The sequence below is a fragment of the Stylophora pistillata genome, chromosome 10 (assembly GCF_964205215.1).
Source record: "Stylophora pistillata chromosome 10, jaStyPist1.2, whole genome shotgun sequence".
Taxonomy (NCBI): domain Eukaryota; kingdom Metazoa; phylum Cnidaria; class Anthozoa; order Scleractinia; family Pocilloporidae; genus Stylophora; species Stylophora pistillata.
In genome coordinates, this window is record NC_142528.1 from 8,333,574 (window position 1) to 8,355,600 (window position 22,027).

The 22,027-nt window shown below is 36.9% G+C and overlaps 1 protein-coding gene across 1 annotated transcript; it reads left to right on the plus strand.

Annotated features, from left to right (window-relative positions):
• The first annotated feature begins 78 nt into the window (after positions 1-78).
• On the plus strand, positions 79-21,915 carry LOC111334004 (FAD-dependent oxidoreductase domain-containing protein 2). Its single transcript, XM_088736381.1, has 23 exons — positions 79-430; positions 573-644; positions 2,299-2,361; positions 3,758-3,873; positions 5,399-5,556; positions 5,811-5,868; positions 6,493-6,559; positions 6,650-6,716; positions 9,148-9,195; positions 9,654-9,712; positions 10,248-10,370; positions 10,788-10,846; positions 11,548-11,668; positions 11,884-11,955; positions 15,502-15,617; positions 16,130-16,175; positions 17,388-17,450; positions 18,240-18,312; positions 18,550-18,653; positions 18,867-18,948; positions 19,644-19,740; positions 20,606-20,660; positions 21,138-21,915. The coding sequence occupies exons 1-23, from the start codon at positions 319-321 to the stop codon at positions 21,206-21,208; spliced, it is 1,902 nt and encodes a 633-aa protein (XP_088592507.1). The 5' UTR covers positions 79-318; the 3' UTR covers positions 21,209-21,915.
• Positions 21,916-22,027: the final 112 nt, after the last annotated feature.

Below are 22,027 nucleotides of genomic sequence, written 5' to 3' on the forward strand. Positions count from 1 at the left end.
GGTTCGAGTCCCGTACAGGCCTGATTTTTTTCAGGTCTGATTTTCGCTATTGTATAAATAGCGCTATCTACTGCGAGGATCGTACATCATACGAACCATGGTCTCTTTGTTAATAGCTAATTGGCTCTTAACGGCAGCCAATCACGATCAAGCGAGGAGCCAAATAATTTCAAAACACCATCTGCGGATCTGCGTGTGAAGATTTCTTGTTTTGGGAACCTAATGATGCCCATTGTGAGTTAACAAGTTGCCAAAGTTTCATCAATTTTGCTTTCTCCTTTCCCTAATCGATTTTACCAACGACTTACAAATCGCGCTATGAACTGGTTAACCAGTGTGGTCGCTATTTTCGTTTCCTGTTTATCGTTTGCGAAATCAACTGGAAATGTCGTTCACCACGAGTATTGTGTTGTCGGAGCTGGCCCAGGCGGTGAGTGATTCCTAAATCGTCGTTTAATTTAAATTCTTGCCCTTGTTTCAAGTTGAAACGAACAAAATGATGGACACTTTGACGTTCTTGGTAAATTTATGTGCACTTGTGGATACTGAATTTTAGGAATTTCTCATTTCAGGGCTTCAGTTAGGATTTTACCTTGAGCGTGCGGGCCGTGACTATATCATTTTCGAACGTGACGCTCTCGCAGGTATTTGAGGATATTTTATGAAGTATCGAGTTCTTTAAATGCAATCGAAAGTGTGAAACTTACATCTATTTTCATCTCTATATCCGCGAATCGTGCGCAACCTGCGTGATGTGTTGAAGTTCTACAACTTTCGTTTTAAGAATCACAGTTCGTTCGACTTTATTGTCTAGCTAGAAAAGGACTGATTTTAACTTGGGCTAGTAGTAATTTTTATGATTAGAACTGTTTTCAGATAGTTTTATTGGTGCTCATCACGTTCAAATTTTGGTGATCGAATTTTTTTTAAAAAAATTTGGAAGTCAAACATCTCAAAGTTGCTTGTCGGAAATAATTGATAATCAATCTTAAAATAGTGCTAAACAATATGTTACTCGTTTGGAGGGTAATGAGTGGCTGACAATTTAGAAGCACAATTGAAATGTGAAGAAAAACTAAACCATCCGCAGCTGCCATAAGAATAAAACCGATACAGATCGAATGCTGCAGGTGACAGACGAACAGGAACGTGATTGTATCGATCGTAGATGGAACCTCTGAAAAGGCTTCCATTTCAAAACCTTCATTTGATCGTGAGAGTTATAAACTTTCGTGAAGGAAAGTGACACGAGGATTAAAGTTTGAAATGTCAACTAGCTTTCGTTATTTGCACAATTGTGTAATAGGTTTTCTTATTTTCGGATCATATTATTTTTTTGTTACATTTTGATGTCCCTTCCGGTTCAGCGTTTTACCCTTTATTAGGTCCTGTAATACGAGAAGTAGCACATCAATTTTCTTCCTGATTTACACCTGAGGAATAAAAAAAGATAAATTACTTAAATTATCTTTGGCATTGAATTATGTAACTTTTTCTTATTAAAACTGTTATCTAACAAATCACCTATTGTATGATCTGCATATAAATATTGAGCATTCACATTTAAAAATTCAGGATTGTCTTCAATAACACAATTTTGAGTCATAAAACACAAGAAAATGTGTGGGACGTAGTTTTTAACATTTCTTGTAATGCGAAATTTGAGTCAATTGTTTTAAATTTATTCATGGAAAATACAAGAAAGCAGCTGCCCCTGTTTGATGAGCACATGAACATCTGTTTGTTTTCCTCTATGTAATAAAATATCCTTCCTTTGAATGAATATAGCTAAATAAAAATTTTGTAATAGTAAGAAAATTGTATTCAATGATGAGATAGGCACAACACTTTACCCTAAAAAATTAGACTTTTTAAGAGTAAAAATAGAGGGTTTTTTTTTTTCAATTATTGGCAGTTTGTATTTTCATTGCTCAATTTCCTTTTTTCCTTTTTTTTTTTTAATGTTTTCTCACTTCTTCAATCAGCACAAACTCAAAATATCAAACTTGCAATTTTCCTCTGGTCTGTACAATCTGTATAGGGTAATTCACTTTTATTTATTCATAACAAAGTTCTAGAACTTTGTTACATTTGATATCCAATATCTTGAATTCAAATTTTTAAAACCCACTTTTTCTGTGAGGATAGTTTACTCTGTTATAAGAATATTCTAGTCAGCTATCCACTTCTGAACAGAACTTGCTAATTAAATGCCTGGGAACATGATCTTCAGGTGAATGCATGGTGCATTACATAAAATTTATCTTTGATTGTTGTCTTATTTAACCTAATTTTTAGGTGCATTTTATGCAAAGTATCCCAGGCATAGGAAGTTGATATCTATCAACAAGAGACATACAGGTACCCCTTTTTATTTCATACATACTGAGATTTAGACTGTGAAGTATCCTATCATTGGTGTCCCTGATTGTATGAACAAGGTGTTTTCACAGACATTCACTTCTAATCTTTGAAATGTTTCAGTCAGTAAGAAAAGATCTCAGTATGTATAGAATAAAAACTTCATACCATGGAAAGTGCTTGAATGATTTTTATTCATTCATTTCTTGCGCTCTCTTATCATTTTTTCTTATGCATAGCAACCCCTAATTAGGAATTGTATGTGCACACTTTATATCAACTACAATATTGTGAAAAGGCTTATCTTAATTAAAGAAATTAATGTTGTCGGCATGTTAGGAAATGTATAGAGAACAGTATGGAAAATGTGTACACTGATATTAGGGTTCAAAGAGTTAAAAATCGATTGGACATTCTTTGGGACAAAACCCCAAAACAATGGAGTAATGGTAACCTAGCTTACCTCCATTTAGATTATTGGTGAGTGGTGGAAAGTAAAGAATTGATATCACAAAACAAAAAGTGCATGTCCTGAAGTGGTCTTGCTCAAAAGGCCCTGGTAACACCTCAACATTCCCTTAAAGCAAACTATAACATATTATTAAAAACTGGATCATTGGATAATGCAATTCAAGACTTTTTATTGGCTTAGCCATTATGGTATATGAGCCAATATACCATAATCTACAAATAGGGTAAGCATACACGTCAGCTTAAAATTAAAAGGGAGCTAAAAAATTTAAGATTTGGCAAGATTTGCCTAATATCTTGGGGGCGTTTTTAATAAAACAATTATTCCACTCGCGCTTGTTGGATGAGATGATTATAGCCAACTCAGTGCTACACGCCTCATTGGCTATCTATCATCTCATATCCAATGCGTGCTCGTGGAATAATTGTTAATTATAACATAACCAGAGCAAAGCGCGCAATCTGATTGGTCGATTCAGCGTCCTCCATTTGCCCATGGGTGTACACTGCGGACATGAGCAAATACAAAAGACTATTTTTCCACCCACGCTTGTTTTTTTATGGTCACGTAAGATTTGTTAAATAAAAGGGAACTCTTTTGCAACAATATATCAAATGTTATGTTATAAAACAAATGGTAAACACCACAGCATACACTATCGAGTTATGGATGCACTTGGGAGGTTTGCTAAGCACTCAAGAAGCTAGAGTCGCTCTCGGCTATTGCCTTGTGCGACTCTTACGCTTCTTTTGTGCTTAGCAACCTCCCGCGTGCATCCATAACTGAATAGTGTACACTGTGTTGTTTACCATTTGTTAATTGTGTCAAATCAAGTTTTCTACTTACACTAGACTATCTTTCTTTTTTAAGGAAACTTAAACCTCCTGGCCTAATCTGATTTGAAACAATTTTCTCCAATTTCAGGAAAAACAAACAAAGAATTTAACATGCGTCATGATTGGAATTCACTTCTCAGTGATGATGAGTCTCTTTTGATGACTAAGTATTCCAAACAATTTTTCCCAGATGCTGATATCCTGGTGAGTTTGATATCTTTTTGCTCAGCTCTTTGGAGCTGACTCCAGTAGGCCATTTTACAGTTGTGTACTTATATTAGTTGCCAAGCCTTTGATCTGGAGTGAGGCTGAAGGTGACCTTGTTGGAATAGAGACCAGTATCTAGTTATCATAATAGCAAAGTAATTTACAGTTGAAAAGCAGCAACATTTGTATCATAACAAGGTCACCCTTAGGCTCATTCCTATTCAGAGGCTTGGCAGCCAAGTATGCAACTGTAAACTGGACTATTAAATAGCTTTCAGACATTTTACCCCAAAAGAAAAACCTTGCCAGTTTTGTCCCAGTTTGAATAAACCAATCGCCTTTGCCATGATTATATTTCCTATGGAGGATTGGTAATGGTAAAGTCTGCACTGGAGCCAAGTGTTTCACCAATTAGAGCTTATCCTGGTTTCCTTAGCATAAGCAACCAGGAGTATTACTACTTCCCCATGGACGGAATGCTTGTCTATCATAAAGTTAACCCCTTTAATTTCATCAAGCTTCCCTGATAATTTGCTGGTACCTATTTGTACTCTGGGGTGGAGAGAAGCATTCTGGTAGTAAAGTGTTTTGCCCAAGAACACAACTTACTACATTGCTCGCAATGGCCATTGGCAAGATGAGGCAAATCCTGTGTTCTGACCGGCTAACTGAGCAGGCAAGATGGGCCCATCTTGGCCCACTTGGGATATCGCCTGCACTGATCCCATGCTTGAAAAAAATAGAATTAGAGCTACATTCGTAATTCTTGGACAATTTTGGCAATGGAAACACAAAAAGCAGCAGAAGATAGTCTAAACAAAGAAAGCAGAAATGACTCTCATGAGTTTGATGTGCTATAAACAGTTGGCTTTCTTTCCCAGCTCTCAAAGTAAAGAAGTCATTCTTAATTCTTAGTAAAGCAAAATCTTTTTGCAATATAATAAATTGTTTGGTCAAGATGACTGGATAATATAGCCTTGATCTTTTTTCGAATTTTTTATGGACAAGCTGGGACAAAGGTCCATGAAAATGCGTAAAAAGAACTTGGCCAATATCCAGCCATCTTGACTCTTGGTTAATAACGCATATATATTGATGCGGCCAGACCTCTCAACCTCGAGTCCAGTACACTAACTATTAGACCCCTGTGTCTCCCACAGGAGGAAAAATCTTTAACAATGACAAAGTAATTAAAAAATAATCACATAGTAGGTTGCAGTTGAGGGAAATCTGTGAGGATGCAATTTGTTTGCAGCGTCTGCATGAGAGTGGAAGTTTGCATGTTAGTACATCTTAAGGAAGGCACAAAACAAGAGAACTTAGAGAGAAACCCCTTGGTGCACAGATAAGAAACTGTAGAAAAATTTCACCCTTGTGTGACATCAGGTTTAAAAATAGAACCCAAGGGCAAGTGTTCTGGCTGTTGAGCTATCCCTGTTCTGTTATTCAATTACTTGTGTGCCATACATTTATTATCAAAGTAATCAAAATATTGTTTACCTGATTTTTCCTCTCTGTTTAGGTGAGGTATCTTAATGACTATGCCACCAAACTTAAATTGAAAGTCCAGTACAACACAAATATACTGCATGTGTCTAGACATGGGGAAGGCGATGGAGCTCTTTTTCACCTCAAAGATCAGAATGATACTGATTACACCTGCAAGAATCTTGTTATCAGGTAACAAAAGAAGATGGTAGATATGTTATTTCTTTAAAAAGATATAACAAGGTGCATGGTTACTGCCATCTGTTCAGCCCACCTCATGTTTGGGTTTTCACTCTACAGCTTCCTTTCAGGGCATAGTCTACACTATCAGCAGCCACTTGTGAAAAAAGTTACTGAAAACCCTGTTTTGATGAACTGTAATTAAGTTGTAGTTGTTGTTTGGTTTTGTAACTTGTTAACCTCTTTGTTCTTTTCTGTGTTGTTAGCACTGGTATTGCTGTTGAAAATCTCCCCAGAAAGTTTAAGGGATTTGAATACACAGAGGTATGTCATAGAGATGGGGTTTTAATTTAAAATTGGCCTTTTGTTTCTCACAAATGATTAGAATAGAAGTCTCCTTCCAGCATCAGTGCATTACCCGGCAAATAGGGAAAGAGAATAGATAAAGCCATCAGTCAAAAGGTGTTTTTGTGACACCAAATTCTTTCACCAGTAATAAAAAAAAAGGAATATATCATAGCTATACCTCTCTTAAATTTTGTTGAAAGATCCTGCTTCCCCCTTGTTGGTTTCTTTTAGATGGTCCAGTTTCCTTTTAACAACATTGAGGAAGGGGAAAGAAAGGAGAAAGAAAGGGGAAATATTTCAACAATTATGATAATTGAAGAATTTTGTCTAAAACAGCTTAGCTCCTTAAAATGTAGATATCAACCTATTCTGAAGTTTTTAAACACTAAAGTGATAGCTATATACCTTCATACTTAAGAAATAACTGCACTTTGATGAAACATTTTGTTGCCAAAGGTTTGGGGATGGCAGAAGGAGAGCTCTTAATGACAACTGAAAACAGTTGCAAAGGAGTGTTAAAATATGTATTCCAGATACTTTTAATACTGTAGGTACAGGTATGACTGTAACTTAGACTCTTTCTTTTTTAAAATTTTTTAGAGTTACTCTGAAATGTCAACAAACCCTGATGATTACGAGGGACAAACGGTACTGATCATAGGAAGAGGTGAGATGTTACATAGATGTTGGGTGGGAAAATTTGCTCAGTTAAAAACATTTATTAAATAACTCTTCTTGATTTTATTGCTTGATGTAGGGAACTCAGCATTTGAGACAGCAGATAGTATCATGGGAGCTACCAACTTGATTCACATGTTTGCCAGGTTTGTTCTTTGTTCACCTATCACTTCACTGCACCTCCACCAATGTAATCCATTGCATAACTTGCACTTACTGCGAAAAGTTATGCATCGGCGAAACAGGAAGACGACTAGGTGACTGATTCCGAGAACACCTTCGTGACGTAGAAAGGAATGACAAATTAAGGATGCATCCAAACCAGTCGCTAGACACTTTAATTTACCTAATCATTCAAAAGAACATGTGGCAATCTGCGATCTTTCCTTACATTTAAGCAACACGAAAAGCTGCAAAACTCTTGAACACAAAGTTAATCTTTCAAATCAGCACTCTTAATCCCACAGGTATCAATGAATGCTTTTTATTCCACTAATTTATTCGTGTTTTTCTCGTTGCCATGTGTAAGACGCCCAAAACAGTCGACATAAGAACAAAAGATCTGAAGGAAGATTTACAAGTTTATTACAAAGCAAATAGATGCAATGGTACAAAAAAAAAAAAAAAACAGGAACGAGTGACACTAAACAATAAATAAGAAAACAAAGCTCCAATGAGCTAAATGATGTAACAAGATTAAAATGGATTAGCAGAAAGTACTTAACACTAAAGGATAACCTACAGACAGAAATAATTCAGTAAAAGAAAGGAAACAAACAAAGTACTTGAAAACAGGAAATTTTGTGACAGAAACTATCAAAAATAGTGATTGCTACACAAGGCATGAATTCAACAAAGACTGCTAGCCAGGCTTAATATTACAACTTGAGCTAATACAGTATAAAACAGTGAAAGGGGAACATGAAATTACTAGACTAAGTGTAATGAACCCATAATTTGGTACTGAAAACACAGGAATCATGGCAACAATGAATTGGAAGCAGGTAAGCAAAATATTACAGCTGCTAATACAAAAACAATTGCAGTTTATATAGCAAAGAAATTACATGCTGTGTGACAAAGGTCAGAGTAAATAAATAAAATACAGTAGTAAGATAAAAGAAATATGTGGCTAAACTAAGCAAATTCTAACCCGAAAATCACTACAAAAATACAAATGGAAACAACTACATGCTAAGCTTAGGGCTCAAACAAACATAAAATACTGAAACATACCAAAACCTAGTATAGCTTGGAAGCAGCTTTAAGGGCACTCTCAGGAAGGCAACAAATCAACTGAACTTACCAAGCAAACAGTTGTAGCTTATAGTAAAATACAGGAAAAGGTAAAAATACTTAAAACCAAATATGGGCTAGGAGCGGCCAATTAAACAGGAATTACATAAGGGAAATTGGTGTTTACTCCTACACAACAGGACAAGGGTAGGTACAGGAATGATACAATTAGCACATTACGAAAATTACTGACAAATCACTACAATTCCAGAAAATAAAATAAACAGAACAAACATGTTTTAAGTAGAAAATAAGCCTAAGTGACTCTGTCACACATGTTCCCACCAATGGCATACCTCCGCTTCTATATTTAAACCCACATACAACCCAAAATTACTCCATTCGCTCTGACGAAGGGCTAACGCTCAATACGTCAGCTTTTTTACTTGTTATGGTGGCCAATTTACAATTTCAACTGAGTTGATATAACCAAATTACCTTGATCTTTGTTAAACATAATCATGTTGAATTGCTTTTTGGAGGGGTTGTCTGATGTTGTTGTGATAGTCTTTTGTAAACTTCTATCAACATAAAAGAGGCTACAAAAGAACTGTTCGGAGAGATAGAAGACAACAAAGGGGCAATAATTATCTAAGGGGATCTATGGATTACTACGCGAGGAAAAAGATTAAAACGGATGAAACATAATGGATTTTACACTTATTAAGCTTAAATTAATCAAGATGCACACAAATTGTGATGTAGTTCCTTTGTGCAATTAACAGAGATGCATGTTATAGGCACTAGAAGTGGGTAGGGGGAAACAAATTTCTTAACTTTATTTATTAACCCTTTAACTGCCAAGATCTGCTTGTTAATTCTCCCCTTTGGCTGCTCAACATCTCTTTGTAAATTAGTAATAAGAATTTGAGTTAGATCAAAACAAAAACTTCTTTCTGATAAGTTTCAGTATTCTCATAACCTGTTTACTGGATAATATATGGATACTTTAGAGAGAGGTTACATGTTAATCACTTTTAGGGGTTAAAGGGTTAACTTTGAAACAACCCTTAGATAACTAGGTAGGTCGACCCTAACTCCCAAGATATGATTGTTCATTCTCCCCTCTACCTGTAACACATTTCCTTGTGAATTAGTCCGGAGGATTTGGTGTTAGATAAAGACAACAACTTCTACTTGATAAGTTTGAGTATTCTCATTACCTGTCTGCAAGATAATGTATGATTATTGAAGGGAGAAGCTACAGGTGAATCACTTGTTAGTACTCTTCTTATTCTTCAAATCTGTGACTTAGTTGAATACTGTTTCATTTTATTGCAGATCAAGGGTTCGTTTATCTTGGGAAACCCACTATGTTGGTGACTTGAGGTAGGGTACTGGAGTGGTAGAAGATGGTCTCTACAGGATTCAAATTGATAATCTACGTTGTTAATTCCAAACATCTCTCATAATTTTTTCCCTGAGAATTTGATGTTAAATCAAGCAGTATCCCATAGGTTGATGTTTGTCTCAGAGAATTTATTAACAATGTAAGGAGAATTGACCCACTGATCAGCCCTGGGAGAGAAGGAGTTGACTTAAGTGCTAAATTACTCACAGCTGATTGCTTAAATGAGCTGTGCAACCCATTTCTTTTTCCTCCAGTCACAAAATTGCTGCATTGACACACTCTGACAACAAGAAACCATCCCAAACATTTACTTGGGTTATACCAAAATAGTATACTCAGTCATTCTGATGACATCTGTGGTATACAGTCTTTCAAGACTCTCCTACAACTTTCCACTGATTAATATAACTGGTTTAAATTTCTTTTTCTCTAACAGAGCTGTGAATAATGGAATATTGGACACATATCAATTGAAATCTCTAGATGCATTGTTGGGTAAGGTTTTTTTTTTTTTTCTTGTCTAAAGTGATTTTCAATTCCAGTTCTGTCACCTTTTCATTTTTCACTTGGCAGTCATCAGTGTTTGCTTCAACCCTTTGATCTGAGGGTGATTAGCAGCTTATTTCTCCTAACAGTATTACCCCTAAATTACACATTAAGGTCATGAGAAGAAAAAAAGTGATCACTAACCAAAGAAGCTCTTGATTGTTAAACAAATTCTCCTTGCAGCATCTTAGTAATTGTATAGGGTACAGTACGGAGAATATGCATACTGATGTTTTAATTGGTATAAAGGATTGATAATTGTATTGAACCTGACTGAGTCAAGGCAGTAACCATTGCACACACCAACCCGTGAGCTCAGTGATATCCTCCCCCCCCCCCCCACCACAAAAAAAAAACTTGATTTGCCGTAAGAGGATGTTGTAAGTACCTTAATAACATTACTGCACAGTGGCCTATTCTGAAAGTTGGAAATCTTGCACTCTTTTAACTTAGTATATATATCTGGGTTTAATGTTTTACACAGAGGCTCCTATAGAGGAAATGGCTGTCATAAAAAGAGATGGAAAACTGTTTGTTGATGCCTTTGATGGCAGTGGAGAGAACATTGTTACAGCAGACCAGCCAATCTCCGAGAGTGGAAGAGCACGTAAGGGAGTACTGCTGTCCTATTCTTTAATGAACTGTCAATGTCAGTATAGTGTTTTTTATTCTTTAAAAGATAGCAATAAGAGGTAGCTAGGTCAGAGTATTTTGGTTAATCTTTTTTTTTTTTTAAATTCTTCAATAAATTCAACAAACTCATAACTTTCAATTTTTGGAGAAATATTCTTGATGAACTCAAGTGCGTGAAGTGTTTAGGTAATCTCATCTCTCTCATGTAAAAACCATGAATGAATCTGAACAGTAACAATCGCACATTTGTGCAAGGCATGATAAACTTAAGCCAGCACTTTGATCAGGTGTAGTTCAATTTTCACGTTTTCTCGCTGCTGTGATATATTTTGAAAGAGTGTCAACCATCCTCTTTGATTGTGTTTTAAAAAATCCAATCTTTCTTTTTCAGCCGACAACTTTGCTGTGAGAGAGCCCTATGATCGCATTATTCGCTGCTTAGGTTTCAAGGTATACACCTTACAATCAGTTTGCATATTCTCTATAATGTTTTCTATACATTTTCTAAGGAGCTGACAAGGAGAATTTGTTCAACAATCAAGAGCTTCGTTTGTTTGTGATCATTTCCTTTATTCTCATGACCTTAATGTTTGATTCAGGGGGGGATGTTGTAAGGAGAAATTAGACGTTATTCACTCTTAAGGGGTCAAAGGGGTAAACTAATAGCACACTTCAAAATTTCAACGGAAGAGAGTGACAATTATTTTTTATCTGGACATGTGACAATTGAAATTATTTCTACCAGATTAATAAGTGACAATTTATAGCATTATAGATTTTCTGGGGCTTTTTTTAAGAGTCTAAGCTTTTTTTGTCTTGGGGACTTCCCCTTGTATTTCAGTTTGATTTATACTACACTGGTGAATAGTGCCTAAAAGCAGATTGGCTAGTTCGCAAGTGATTAGCAAGGACCATTCACCTCTGAGCAACCGAAGAGACAAAATCGCGCGCCAAGATTAGTTATTCGCTATTACATCCTATTAACAGAAATTAACTATGTTGTTGGTCTCACTATGATATCTTCTAAAACAATTATTCACCTCCACTTCAATGAGTCATTATTTTTAAATAAATGGTATTGACTAATTTGGAAGATAACTTACGGGAAGTTATTGATAGCTGTGCTAAGAAGTTCCTTCTCTTTTTATCAGTTCGACTTTTCCATATTTGACAACACAACCAAGCCAAGACCAAGCAGAGGAAAGCGATCTAAAAAGTACCCAGCTATCAAACCGAGCTATGAGTCTACTTCAATTCCAAGACTTTATTTTGGTAGGTTTGTCAGGAATCTTCGGCGTAACGGTCACACAGTTTGTTCTCCAACAAGTTAAAGCATCTGCTGATACAACTATCGCACGCTTTTTGAAAAGTTTCGCGCACAAGATTTAAAAGCTACCTTATCTTTACTGTTTGCCATACATTTCTTCTAAAATAAATCTAAGAAATTGATTTTGAATGCGATGTTTTTTTTTTTTTTTGCTTTGCAGCTGGAACAAACACCCATTCTGTTGACTTCCGAAAATCAGCTGGAGGATTCATTCATGGCTTTCGATACACCGGTACATTTGATGTAAACTTGACTGAATCAGACATTGATATCTTAGCTAGTTCTAGAAACACGTTTTAGGCTAGAGCACGCATCAAAGGTACTACAGCGAAAAATTAGGGAAGGAAACGGTTTAAAAACATGATCACGTCAAGTTTAAACTATGGAGACATGTTATTTTAGCGTTTCTCAGCTTAGCCAAGGCTTTACAGTTTCAGCGTAGCTCTTGCAATTGGTTCTGTTTTGAGTCAGACTTCAAAACCTGAACAATCTTCGATAGGGTGTTGATTCGGGTGTTACGAAAACTAAGACCCTCGAAAACTAAGACCTAAGACCTAAGACCCCTAAAATCGAATCCGTCGAAATATAAAGTCAAACTGTAATCAAAATAGGTCTAATCTGTCAAATTATCTCCTGTCCGATCCTTTCCACCGAGTGTTAGGTCAAATTAAACGTAAATTTAGGGGTCTTAGTTTCGAAGACCCCCACCAAACCAATCTGTAAAATTTCTACAAAGTCGAATTACGACTGTTCAAAGACTATAATCCGTAAAACAACCAAAAACTACTATCATACGCGTGCTGATCTACGATCTGCTTTTTAATGAGTGATTTTAGCGATTATCCCTAACAGACTGTTTCTCCCCTACCCCTCATCTACCTTTGCATTGTAACCCAGTGATCTCCAGGGTGGTAACGATAAAAATAAACTCTAGAAAAACGCAATGTAACCCTTTTTATAAAAGCACTTTTCTATCTATTACCTGGCCAGAAAAGGAAAAAAAATCCGTATTTTTGTGTGATGTTTAATCGATAACGCCTTTGACCACTTGATGATCAGACATGTAGGTCGCAGCGACATGTCAGCCCGCAACGAAGACAAAAATCCATCTTCGGTGGAAAACCAATTTTATGATTTTAAGAATAAACAACCAAAATTCTAGACCAATAAGGGTGAGGCATATTTTCAGTGTACAATTATACGTAGATGGTCTATGGCTTTCACCCTCTTTATAAAGCTACAATGCTGATAATATATGTCTGCAAATTATTAGAAGAAGGCGTATCAGATAACGGCGAATTATGCGATTACCTCGGTCTGTATATTGTGAGATTTCACGCCACTAACTCGGTCTGTATATTGTACGATTTAACGCCGTTAGTTAACGGCGTAAAATCATACACTAAATATATTAACTACTATATCTAACACAAATACTTAGTAAAAGAAATAACGCCGTTAGTTAATGGCGTAAAATCTTCCAATATATATAACAGACTGGACGAAATTACGCCGTTAGTTAACGGCGTAAAATCTTCCAATATATAGAACAGACTGGACGAAATTACGCCGTTAGTTAACGACGTAAAATCTCCCAATATATACACAGACTAAACCAAGACCCCTCTTAGTTTTCGTAATTACGAAAACTAAGACCTTTACCAAACCATTCTGTAAAATTTCTACAAAGTCGAATTACCATCATACTTGACGATCAGGCGGAGACTTTACGCCGTTAACTAACGGCGTAATTTCGTTCAGTCAGTGTTATATATAGTGGGGGATTTTACGCCGTTAACAAACAGCGTAATTTCCTTTAACCGGTAGTTTATATAATGGTAGATTTTACGCCGTTAACGGCGTAAAATCGCACAACAAGAACATATCCATGTATATATATATATATATACGGAATGAAAAGGTACACCAAACGATGAGCTCCCAGTAGAAGGATCCAAGGAGGATACAGTGCTTCAATGTAAATTTTAAGTAAGTGTAAAACGATGAAACATGAAGCAAACTTCTAACTGTTCCAGCTTTAATGTGGCGACGTTTCGGCCTTCTTCAGGTGGAACGTATTTACATAAAAACTAAAAACTAAAAATCCTAGTAGGTTTATAGAATGACCTGAATTTATACTAAACGTAAGAAATATAAATAATATTACGTAATGCACTACATACCTAAATAATAAGATATAATAATGAGTTAAAGGCAAGAATGTGCAAGGGGCGCGAAATAACCACGATTGGTTGCGAGGAATTCAATTGCATTGCGTAAATTATGCCCTAATTACGTATTATAGCGGACGCAATTTTTGGATCTTAATTCGAGTCTTTGTTAAGTCCATGGGGACTAAGTGTACAAAGTTGTGCGGTCCAGTAGGCCTCTCTCGTAAGTAATAATCTATCAATATGAGCTGCGTCAGGGTTTCCCTCATATACAGAATTTGTTATTGAAATTAGCCTGTATCCGTAATTGGATCCTCCTTTGTCATCCGCTAAGTTGACTTCGGTCGTGTATCTTTAATAGATCCTTAGTTGGGTTTCATATGGGGTTATAGGCTTCCCCTACCCTGTCACTTTGAAAGTTAAAGTTCCCGGGAGACTACGTCTCCGATCACGTAAATCACATCTTCGATTGCCGTGTTGCCAGCATGGTTGTTCTGATAGTGTAGTGGTCATCACACCTGACTAGTAACAGGAGGGACGTGGGTTCAAATCCCGCTCAGGGCAAATTTTCTTTTCAAACATTTATTCTATCTAAGTATGATTACTTAGGGTGTACAGGGTCAGGGTTTCTCACGTATACAGAATTTTATATATACATAGATATATGTTTTTTAATTATTATTAAAAATATTTAGTTACTATTTAATTTATGATATAATCCTACCGACCGGGATAGTGGCGTCAAATCTCACAATATATTCCCTTAGCCGGAAGAAGCGGATGGTCTAGCACGCGTATGATAGTAGTTTTTGGTTGTTTTACGGATTATAGTCTTTGAACGGTCGTAATTCGACTTTGTAGAAATTTTACAGATTGGTTTGGTGGGGTCTTCGTTTTCGTAACGACGAAAACTATAAGGGGTCTTTGTTTTCGAAATTACGAAAACCAAGACCCTAAATTTACCGTGACATTTGACTTAAAACTCGGTGGAAAGGATCAGACAGTAGATAATTTGACAGATTAGACCTATTTTGGTTACAATTTGACTTTATGTTTCGACGGATTCGATTTTATGGGGTCATAGTTTTCGTAAAACCCTTTTGATTCTGTTATTTCCGCCGCAGTTGCAGGCTTAGGCCAGCCTTCCACTTTCAGCGTGGAAAAATAAAACGATCCCGATCGCAAGTTATTTTAATTCTTTTAGACTTGTTAGTGACTGTTTTTGGACTGGCGTTAAATAGAATTCCCGGGGATCAAGAAGAACATGATTTAATGGCAACAGAAGAATTACATAACAGTAGAATTACATAATCAGTGGCTGTAAAAAAGAAAATTACAATTAGTAAAATAGTCGACTTACATTTGTCCAAGCGTGTCCTCGTTAACATTGGCATTCGTAAGACACTGGCACAAAGCCTAAAAATCCTTCGTACATTCAGTAAACACACTTCCCACATTATCCTTTGGCAAAACTAAAACCGGATAGTCTAGCACGAGGTCTTACATAACCGGGGTTAATATTTCAAATGTTTCTTGTCAATCATCGATACGTTTCTCAATCACCGGAACAGTTTTGACCTGTGGCATAATACTTTGTTCTTCTGCAGCACGGACTCTTCATCGTGTGTTGGAATGGCGTAACCATAAAGTAGTCTGGCCTCATGTGACAGTAGCCATTGCAGAAGTTGTAAACGTGATACTTAGAAGGATTAATGAGGCATCGGTTCGTTTTTTTTTTTATTTTGGTTTCTCTTAGCGAGTTTCATTCAGTTTTTCAACTGATTTTCAAACTAAAGAAATTTTCGCTAGATATTACTTAGTGTCCATCTGTTAATCAAGGTCCATTTTCAAGTTTCAGTTTCCAGCAAATGGTTTAAAAACAGTTGTAACAGTTCATCGATCGTGTTGTGTATTTGACTAGGTGAGAGTGACTGACTTTTCGAAAACCTTAGTGGAAGTCATCATCAGAGTCGTGTGACTCCGATGATGTCATCGCCTGCTTGACTCTGATGTTGACATCCACTCAAATTATCCTCGAATTGTCAGTAATTGAAACTGACAAAAGGACTGTTCTCGCACGAGCAGAAAGAACAATCAATTGAATTTTCATACTCTAAAGTGAATTTTTAGTTTGAACTTGGATTTTATCAGCGGTCGTTAAAATATATAATTCACCTCGCGTAAATTTCGTACGTGTTTAAAATGCGCGCCAACCTTTTTTCCTGATTCCAACAGGGGATTTATCAGATGTTTGGTGTCCTGGGAGAAGTCATGATACTGCGTGAGTATAAATTTTAGAATGACACCTTTGAAAAGGAACCTTGTGGAAGAAAGACAGATTGCCAATTACATATTCATGGAGCAGACGTAAAATAACAACAACAACAACAACAGCTTTATTACCCCATAATTTGGGAATTACAGTCATTTGTAAAAAGCTGATTTGATAAACTTGTTTGAGGACTACAACACTAACGTTAGAAAAAAGTGGGTTTTTCGGGCTGAATAATTTTGAGGCATATTAGAAAAAATAGAATTAGGGGAAATTTACAACAATCGTCGAGAGAAGCGATGTAAAATCAATGCATTGTGGGATCGTTTTCGACACTCAATGGGCCATTTTACCGTTGTACACTTAGTTGCCAAGCCTTTGATTTGCGGGACTGAGGCTGGAGGTGACCTTGTTGTGATAGAGACCAGTATCTAGTTAGCGTGATATTAAAATAATTAACATTTGAAAAGCAGCAACGTTTTTATTATAACAAGGTCACCCTTAGCCTCACTTCTGTTCAAAGGCTTGGCAACCAAGCACACGACTGTAAAAAGCATCCACCTTACTTAGCTCAGTGTAGGATTTAGAAATAGGTATGATCTGTGATGGTTTTGTGCAATTAGGAAAACAAGGATGTTAGTTATTGCTTTCCTAAGGAGAACACAAAGTATCAGTTACATTTGATATTATGCTTTATTACACGACTCGGGCAGTCAGAGGGCCAATAACTAACATCAACCAATCAAAATGCTCTATTGCCGGTCCAATATTCTCTAAGTATTAGACCGGGCACTGTCCCGAATGGTCCCGAATGATACCGCACTTGTGTCCCTTTGAACTTCAGTCGTATAATAAATCTCTTATTAACCAAGCTTGCTCGAGACCGTACTGGAAGAATATCGGCCCTCGGTCTTTTTTGTACGGACCGAGCGTAGCGAGGTCCGTACAAAAGACCTCGGGCCGATATTCTCCCAGTACGGCTCTCGCGCTTGGTTAATAATAATAATAATAATAATAATAATAATAATAATAATAATAATAATAATAATAATAATAATAATAATAGTAATAATAATAATACTAATAATAATAATAATAATAATAATAGTAATAATATAGATCAATTTCTTTAGTGCATTTCCATGTAAATGCTTTAATGCGCTTTACAACACTGTGCGGGGGACTTTTCCAAACTTTAATAAGATATATTTCTTTCTTCAGGTGATAACGGAAAAGTAGAATACTACGAGGAATTTCCAATCAGACTTGTACATCAATTTGAAGGTAATGTTGTCATGATCTGCTGTCTCACACAGATCATAACGAAGTACTGCTTCGAGCTGGTCATCATCTGATATTTCGGATCAATGTCAGATTCTAAGAAATTGCGCACCTACTCCTCCCTCCCCTAACCAAACAACAGTCAACTTGTAACGAGTTGGGGTAAATATTGGGTTAGGTGAGGGGTGGTTGCGCAGTTGCGCGAAAGACTGCCCCTTTAGCGTCAGATTGTGCCAAAAGTGACGCACTCTAAGGAACTTTTCGACTGTATGGTAAGACCAAAGCCCAATTGAGTTATTACAAGGGGCAATGAGAACTTTTAAGTTTGTTAAACACAAGAAAACTGCTGGAAGCGCGGAAAAATGCGAATGCCTAAGTGGTGATTGACTTAATTGTTAGAGAGGGTGGCCCGAGTTTTCTGGACCATTCACAGAGCGCAGTAAAGAAAACCCAAATTTATGGATTTCCGTGTTGATGGGTTTGAGCGGCCTGTGAAAACGCCCAACGAGAGAGATCCACATGCTAATTTAAGCTTGCCTGCGAAGGAAGCCCGCTCCCCCCAATCCCCCCTTCTTTCCCCCAGGGCTTGCTTCGCAGGCTAATTTAAGCAAAATTATATCACGTCGCAAGTCGAAGTAGTATAACTGATGTGCAAAACTTCAAAAGTTTCGTCTTTGCTGCTGTCGTTGCGCCTCTTCTTGAGGCTTTCTTTAGGCCCACCAGCTCTCCTACTGCTGGACTCGCCTTGTAATTTGTCAATTTTAAGTAAAATTATGTTTTTTGTTCCGCCAGAGTTCACTGGTCGTCCAGCAGGCCCAATGATAGTTCTCAATATGGAGTATGGCAAAGATTTCTCTGGAGCTGGGTGAGTGAAAAGCTTAAAAATTTCCGATTTATGATTTTACTCAAAAGTAGTGCTCGCATGACTGTCTTTCCATCTCATGCGAGATATTGATTTAATTTCCTCTGCCTTCTGTAATGTAGTAAGCTTCTACGTAACTTATTCTGAAATTGGAATTGAGCTAAAAATAAAAAATAAAAACTTGGAATTAGCAATTGTGTGAGCGTTTGTCTGCTGATAATTTCTCTGCTGTTACCACAGTAAAGACACGTTTAAGGCAGACCGTGCCACAGGGGAACCAGGAGAGGCACATAAATCAAACTTTCTGCATCCGGTCCTCTACTTCTATAAAGAACCTCCCACAGGTAACACTCGTGGTTTTCTTTTATCGTTTTTTTCTTTTCTTTCTTTAACTTTTTCTAAGTTTTCCTTTCTTCGTTTTGACCCTTTCACTTTTAGGATGTCACCCGTGATTTTATTTACCATCTGCCATACATCTCTCATAATTTCAGCTTCAGAATTTGACGTCTAATCAAACTATGTCTCCATTTGATATTTTCTTTCTTCTTATTCTTCAGCTTTACCTAAAGAAACAAAAGAAGTTGTTCTTCCTAGACCAGATCGCATTCACCACATGGTGGAAGACTTCTTGACGCAATGGTAGGCGACAATCAAAACTGAATAATTGGCTCGCTCTGACGAATAGCCAACGCTCGAAACTGCAGCTGTAGGAACTCTTTACGATGGTCATTTTACATTATTAACTCCCGTACAGGCCTGAATTTTTTCAGGTCTGATCTTCACTATTGCTTAAATAGTGCTCTATACTGCGAGGATCGTGCACAAATACGTTTCTACAACCGCAGTTCACATATATGAATTTCATATATTCGTTGCGTTTGATTTATCATCTTACGGGTTTATGTCGAATTAATTTGATGACCTGCTCCCAGTTGGCTTGTTAGCTCAATTGGTAGAGCGCCGCACTAGTATCGCAGAGGTCAGTGGTTCGAATTCCGTATAGGCCTGAAATTTTTTCAGGTCTGATCTTCACTATTGCTTAAACAGTGCTATTTACTGCGAGGATCGTGCACAAATACGTTTCTATAACCGCAGTTCAGACATATGAATTTCATATAGTCGTTGTTTGATTATTAACTCAGTTGATAAAATCTTATAATGCCCCGTACCGAGGCAGGACCACAGTTACTGTAGAAAGTAACTCCCTTTTTAAAATAATTGGTTAACGGAATACATAGAGAGTTTAAAAGTTGTGGTTATTGGTGGTGTTGCTGTATTGTTCCCCCTTTTTTTCAATCTTGTAAATATCAACCACTTCTTGCTCATTTTTACAGGACTGCACCAAACTCGCATATGTTACCGTTACGCCGTTTCATTGAAAATGTTGTTCAGAGCGATCTTCGTTCCTTTTTTGCTTCAACCTGCTTTAAGGTGAGCTACACAACGTCTTAGATGTCCCTGGGGTTGAGTTTTGATTATGAGCAACATGTTTACGACACAGATATCCTACAAAGTTGATCGTAACATACCTGGTGTTTTCGTGTAAAACTGGGTTTCTTTCTGATTGCGCATCCTTATGTCGTGAATTTATGCACTAAAGCGGAGCGGAGGGATTTTCTTTTCATGAAACGCTATCAAATAACTGCTTTGAAAATGTTGCAAAGCAATCGGTTCTCGTGTCAGCGGTGCGTTGATCGAGATGTGAGGCACTTGGGAAGTTTGGAAAGCACTCTGAAAGCTAGAATAGCTGTCGGCTTTGCCTTTAGGCGGGGGGCATTGGGGCCTCTGGGAAACCGCAAAACCGGAGGAAAAAACCTCAAAAAACGAAAACCCGACGAAAAAAGGCGGCAAAACCGAAAACCGCATGCAAACCTGACAAAACCGTTACATTTTCACCTTTAAAGGGGTCAAAAAGGGAAAATCGAAAACCGCATCAGAGTTTTCGCGAAAACCGAAAACGGAATACAAAAACACGTAAAATCCGCAAACCGCTCTGAACATCAAAACCGAAAAACCGAACCTTTTAGGCCCAAAAACCGAAAAAACCGATCTAAAAACAGTCAAAACCGAAAATCCCAAAGCTCCCCTCCTTCAGTGACTCTGCTTCACATCTCGATGAACACACACTCACGAAAGAAGGAACTGTGAAGTTGTCGAGGAAACATGCCCACAGTGGAGTAAAATTTATCTTCAACTCTTTGTTATATCACTGGCGATTGCCCTTTTCAAGTCATCCACACCAGCAGAATTTTTATCTGACAAGTATTCCGTGTCATCCCCCTTTATTTTTTTACAGATTATGATGACACAGAAAACGGCGCCAATAAATTGTCAAGGACACTACACAGAAGGTAGGATGCCTCTCGAGAAAATGTATACCTTGTATTTTCGGTGATTCCGATTTACGTACGTACAGATTGCCTGCCAAGTTACTTGTACATTCTAAGGAGATTTTACAACTAGTATTGTTAGAGGCTGTAACGGTATTGCTACCCATTTTGTTGCAATTTTAAAAGAAATTTAATAAGTTTAATTTACGGGGAAAGCTTCATACATATGAAACTGAGATACCAAAATTTCAGTAAAGAGATATCGTGCCGAACTTAATACACCCAAAAGAACACATCAACTGGCTAGATTTCAGTGCTGTCGAGAAAACTGAGACCAATCTGGCAAGCGGTGCGAACGGTTAGACGGTGAAGTTTACCAGGGAACCTGCACGTCCCCTGCCCCTCCCAGTGGATCCCTTTTGAGTCGCCCTTGCACACCTTTGAAGTGCAATACGTCTGTCTGTCACAAACATGCGCATTATTTCCTGTTCTTTTTAGGACCCATGTTGCCGACTCCAAAGCATCTTCGAGATACATTACTGCAGAGTCAAGCAGAAGCCAAGGATTGAATTACGTCTGCATGGAACTCGGGAGACTTCAAGAATAATACTAAAACAATGATAATAATAATAATAATAATTATAATAATAGTAATAGATACAAAATATTAACAGCGTAAAAAACGATCCAAAATAACTCACTTTTGGCTCACATTTACTCCTTTTTTTTTAATGTCAAAGCGTCTGGAAAACTATAAATAACGGAGTCAAATCTGAACAGATTCAAAGTCTAATAATCTGATAAGTGTATCTAAAAGCATATCTAAAACTGTAGAGAAAAGAGAAAGGTGAATGGCAAATCTAGAACCCTATATAGAAGGCTGCTCAGGAAAGGTAATAGATATATAATAATAATAATAATAATAATAGAGATAATGGATATATAATATAGATATATAATAAGTAATAGATATATAATAATAATGATAATAATAAAATGTAGAGTTCTAAACACTTGACTTATTTAAAACGTAACTCTTTAATTTATTAGACCAAAGATCTAGACAAATTGTCAAAATTCAACCGAGTTGACTTTGCATACGTTTGTTGTGCGATTTGCAACTACAACGCGGTAAGATCTGTTTTAAATTCCGATTTGGCAGCGAAAATATGTTTCCAGAGTGATGTTCTCTTTTCAAGAGATAGTTGTATTCTCCTGTTCTTTGTGGTATATCCTGGGAAAGAATTTCCAAGAATAAAGAACACATAAAAATGAAGTGTACGATGTGTGTTAATTGCTGAAGGTTCACAGGAACAAATAAGCATGTACATCGTAAATGCTACAGTGCTGGTTAAAAGTGTAAGGACTTTCACAGTTGGGGTCGTTGT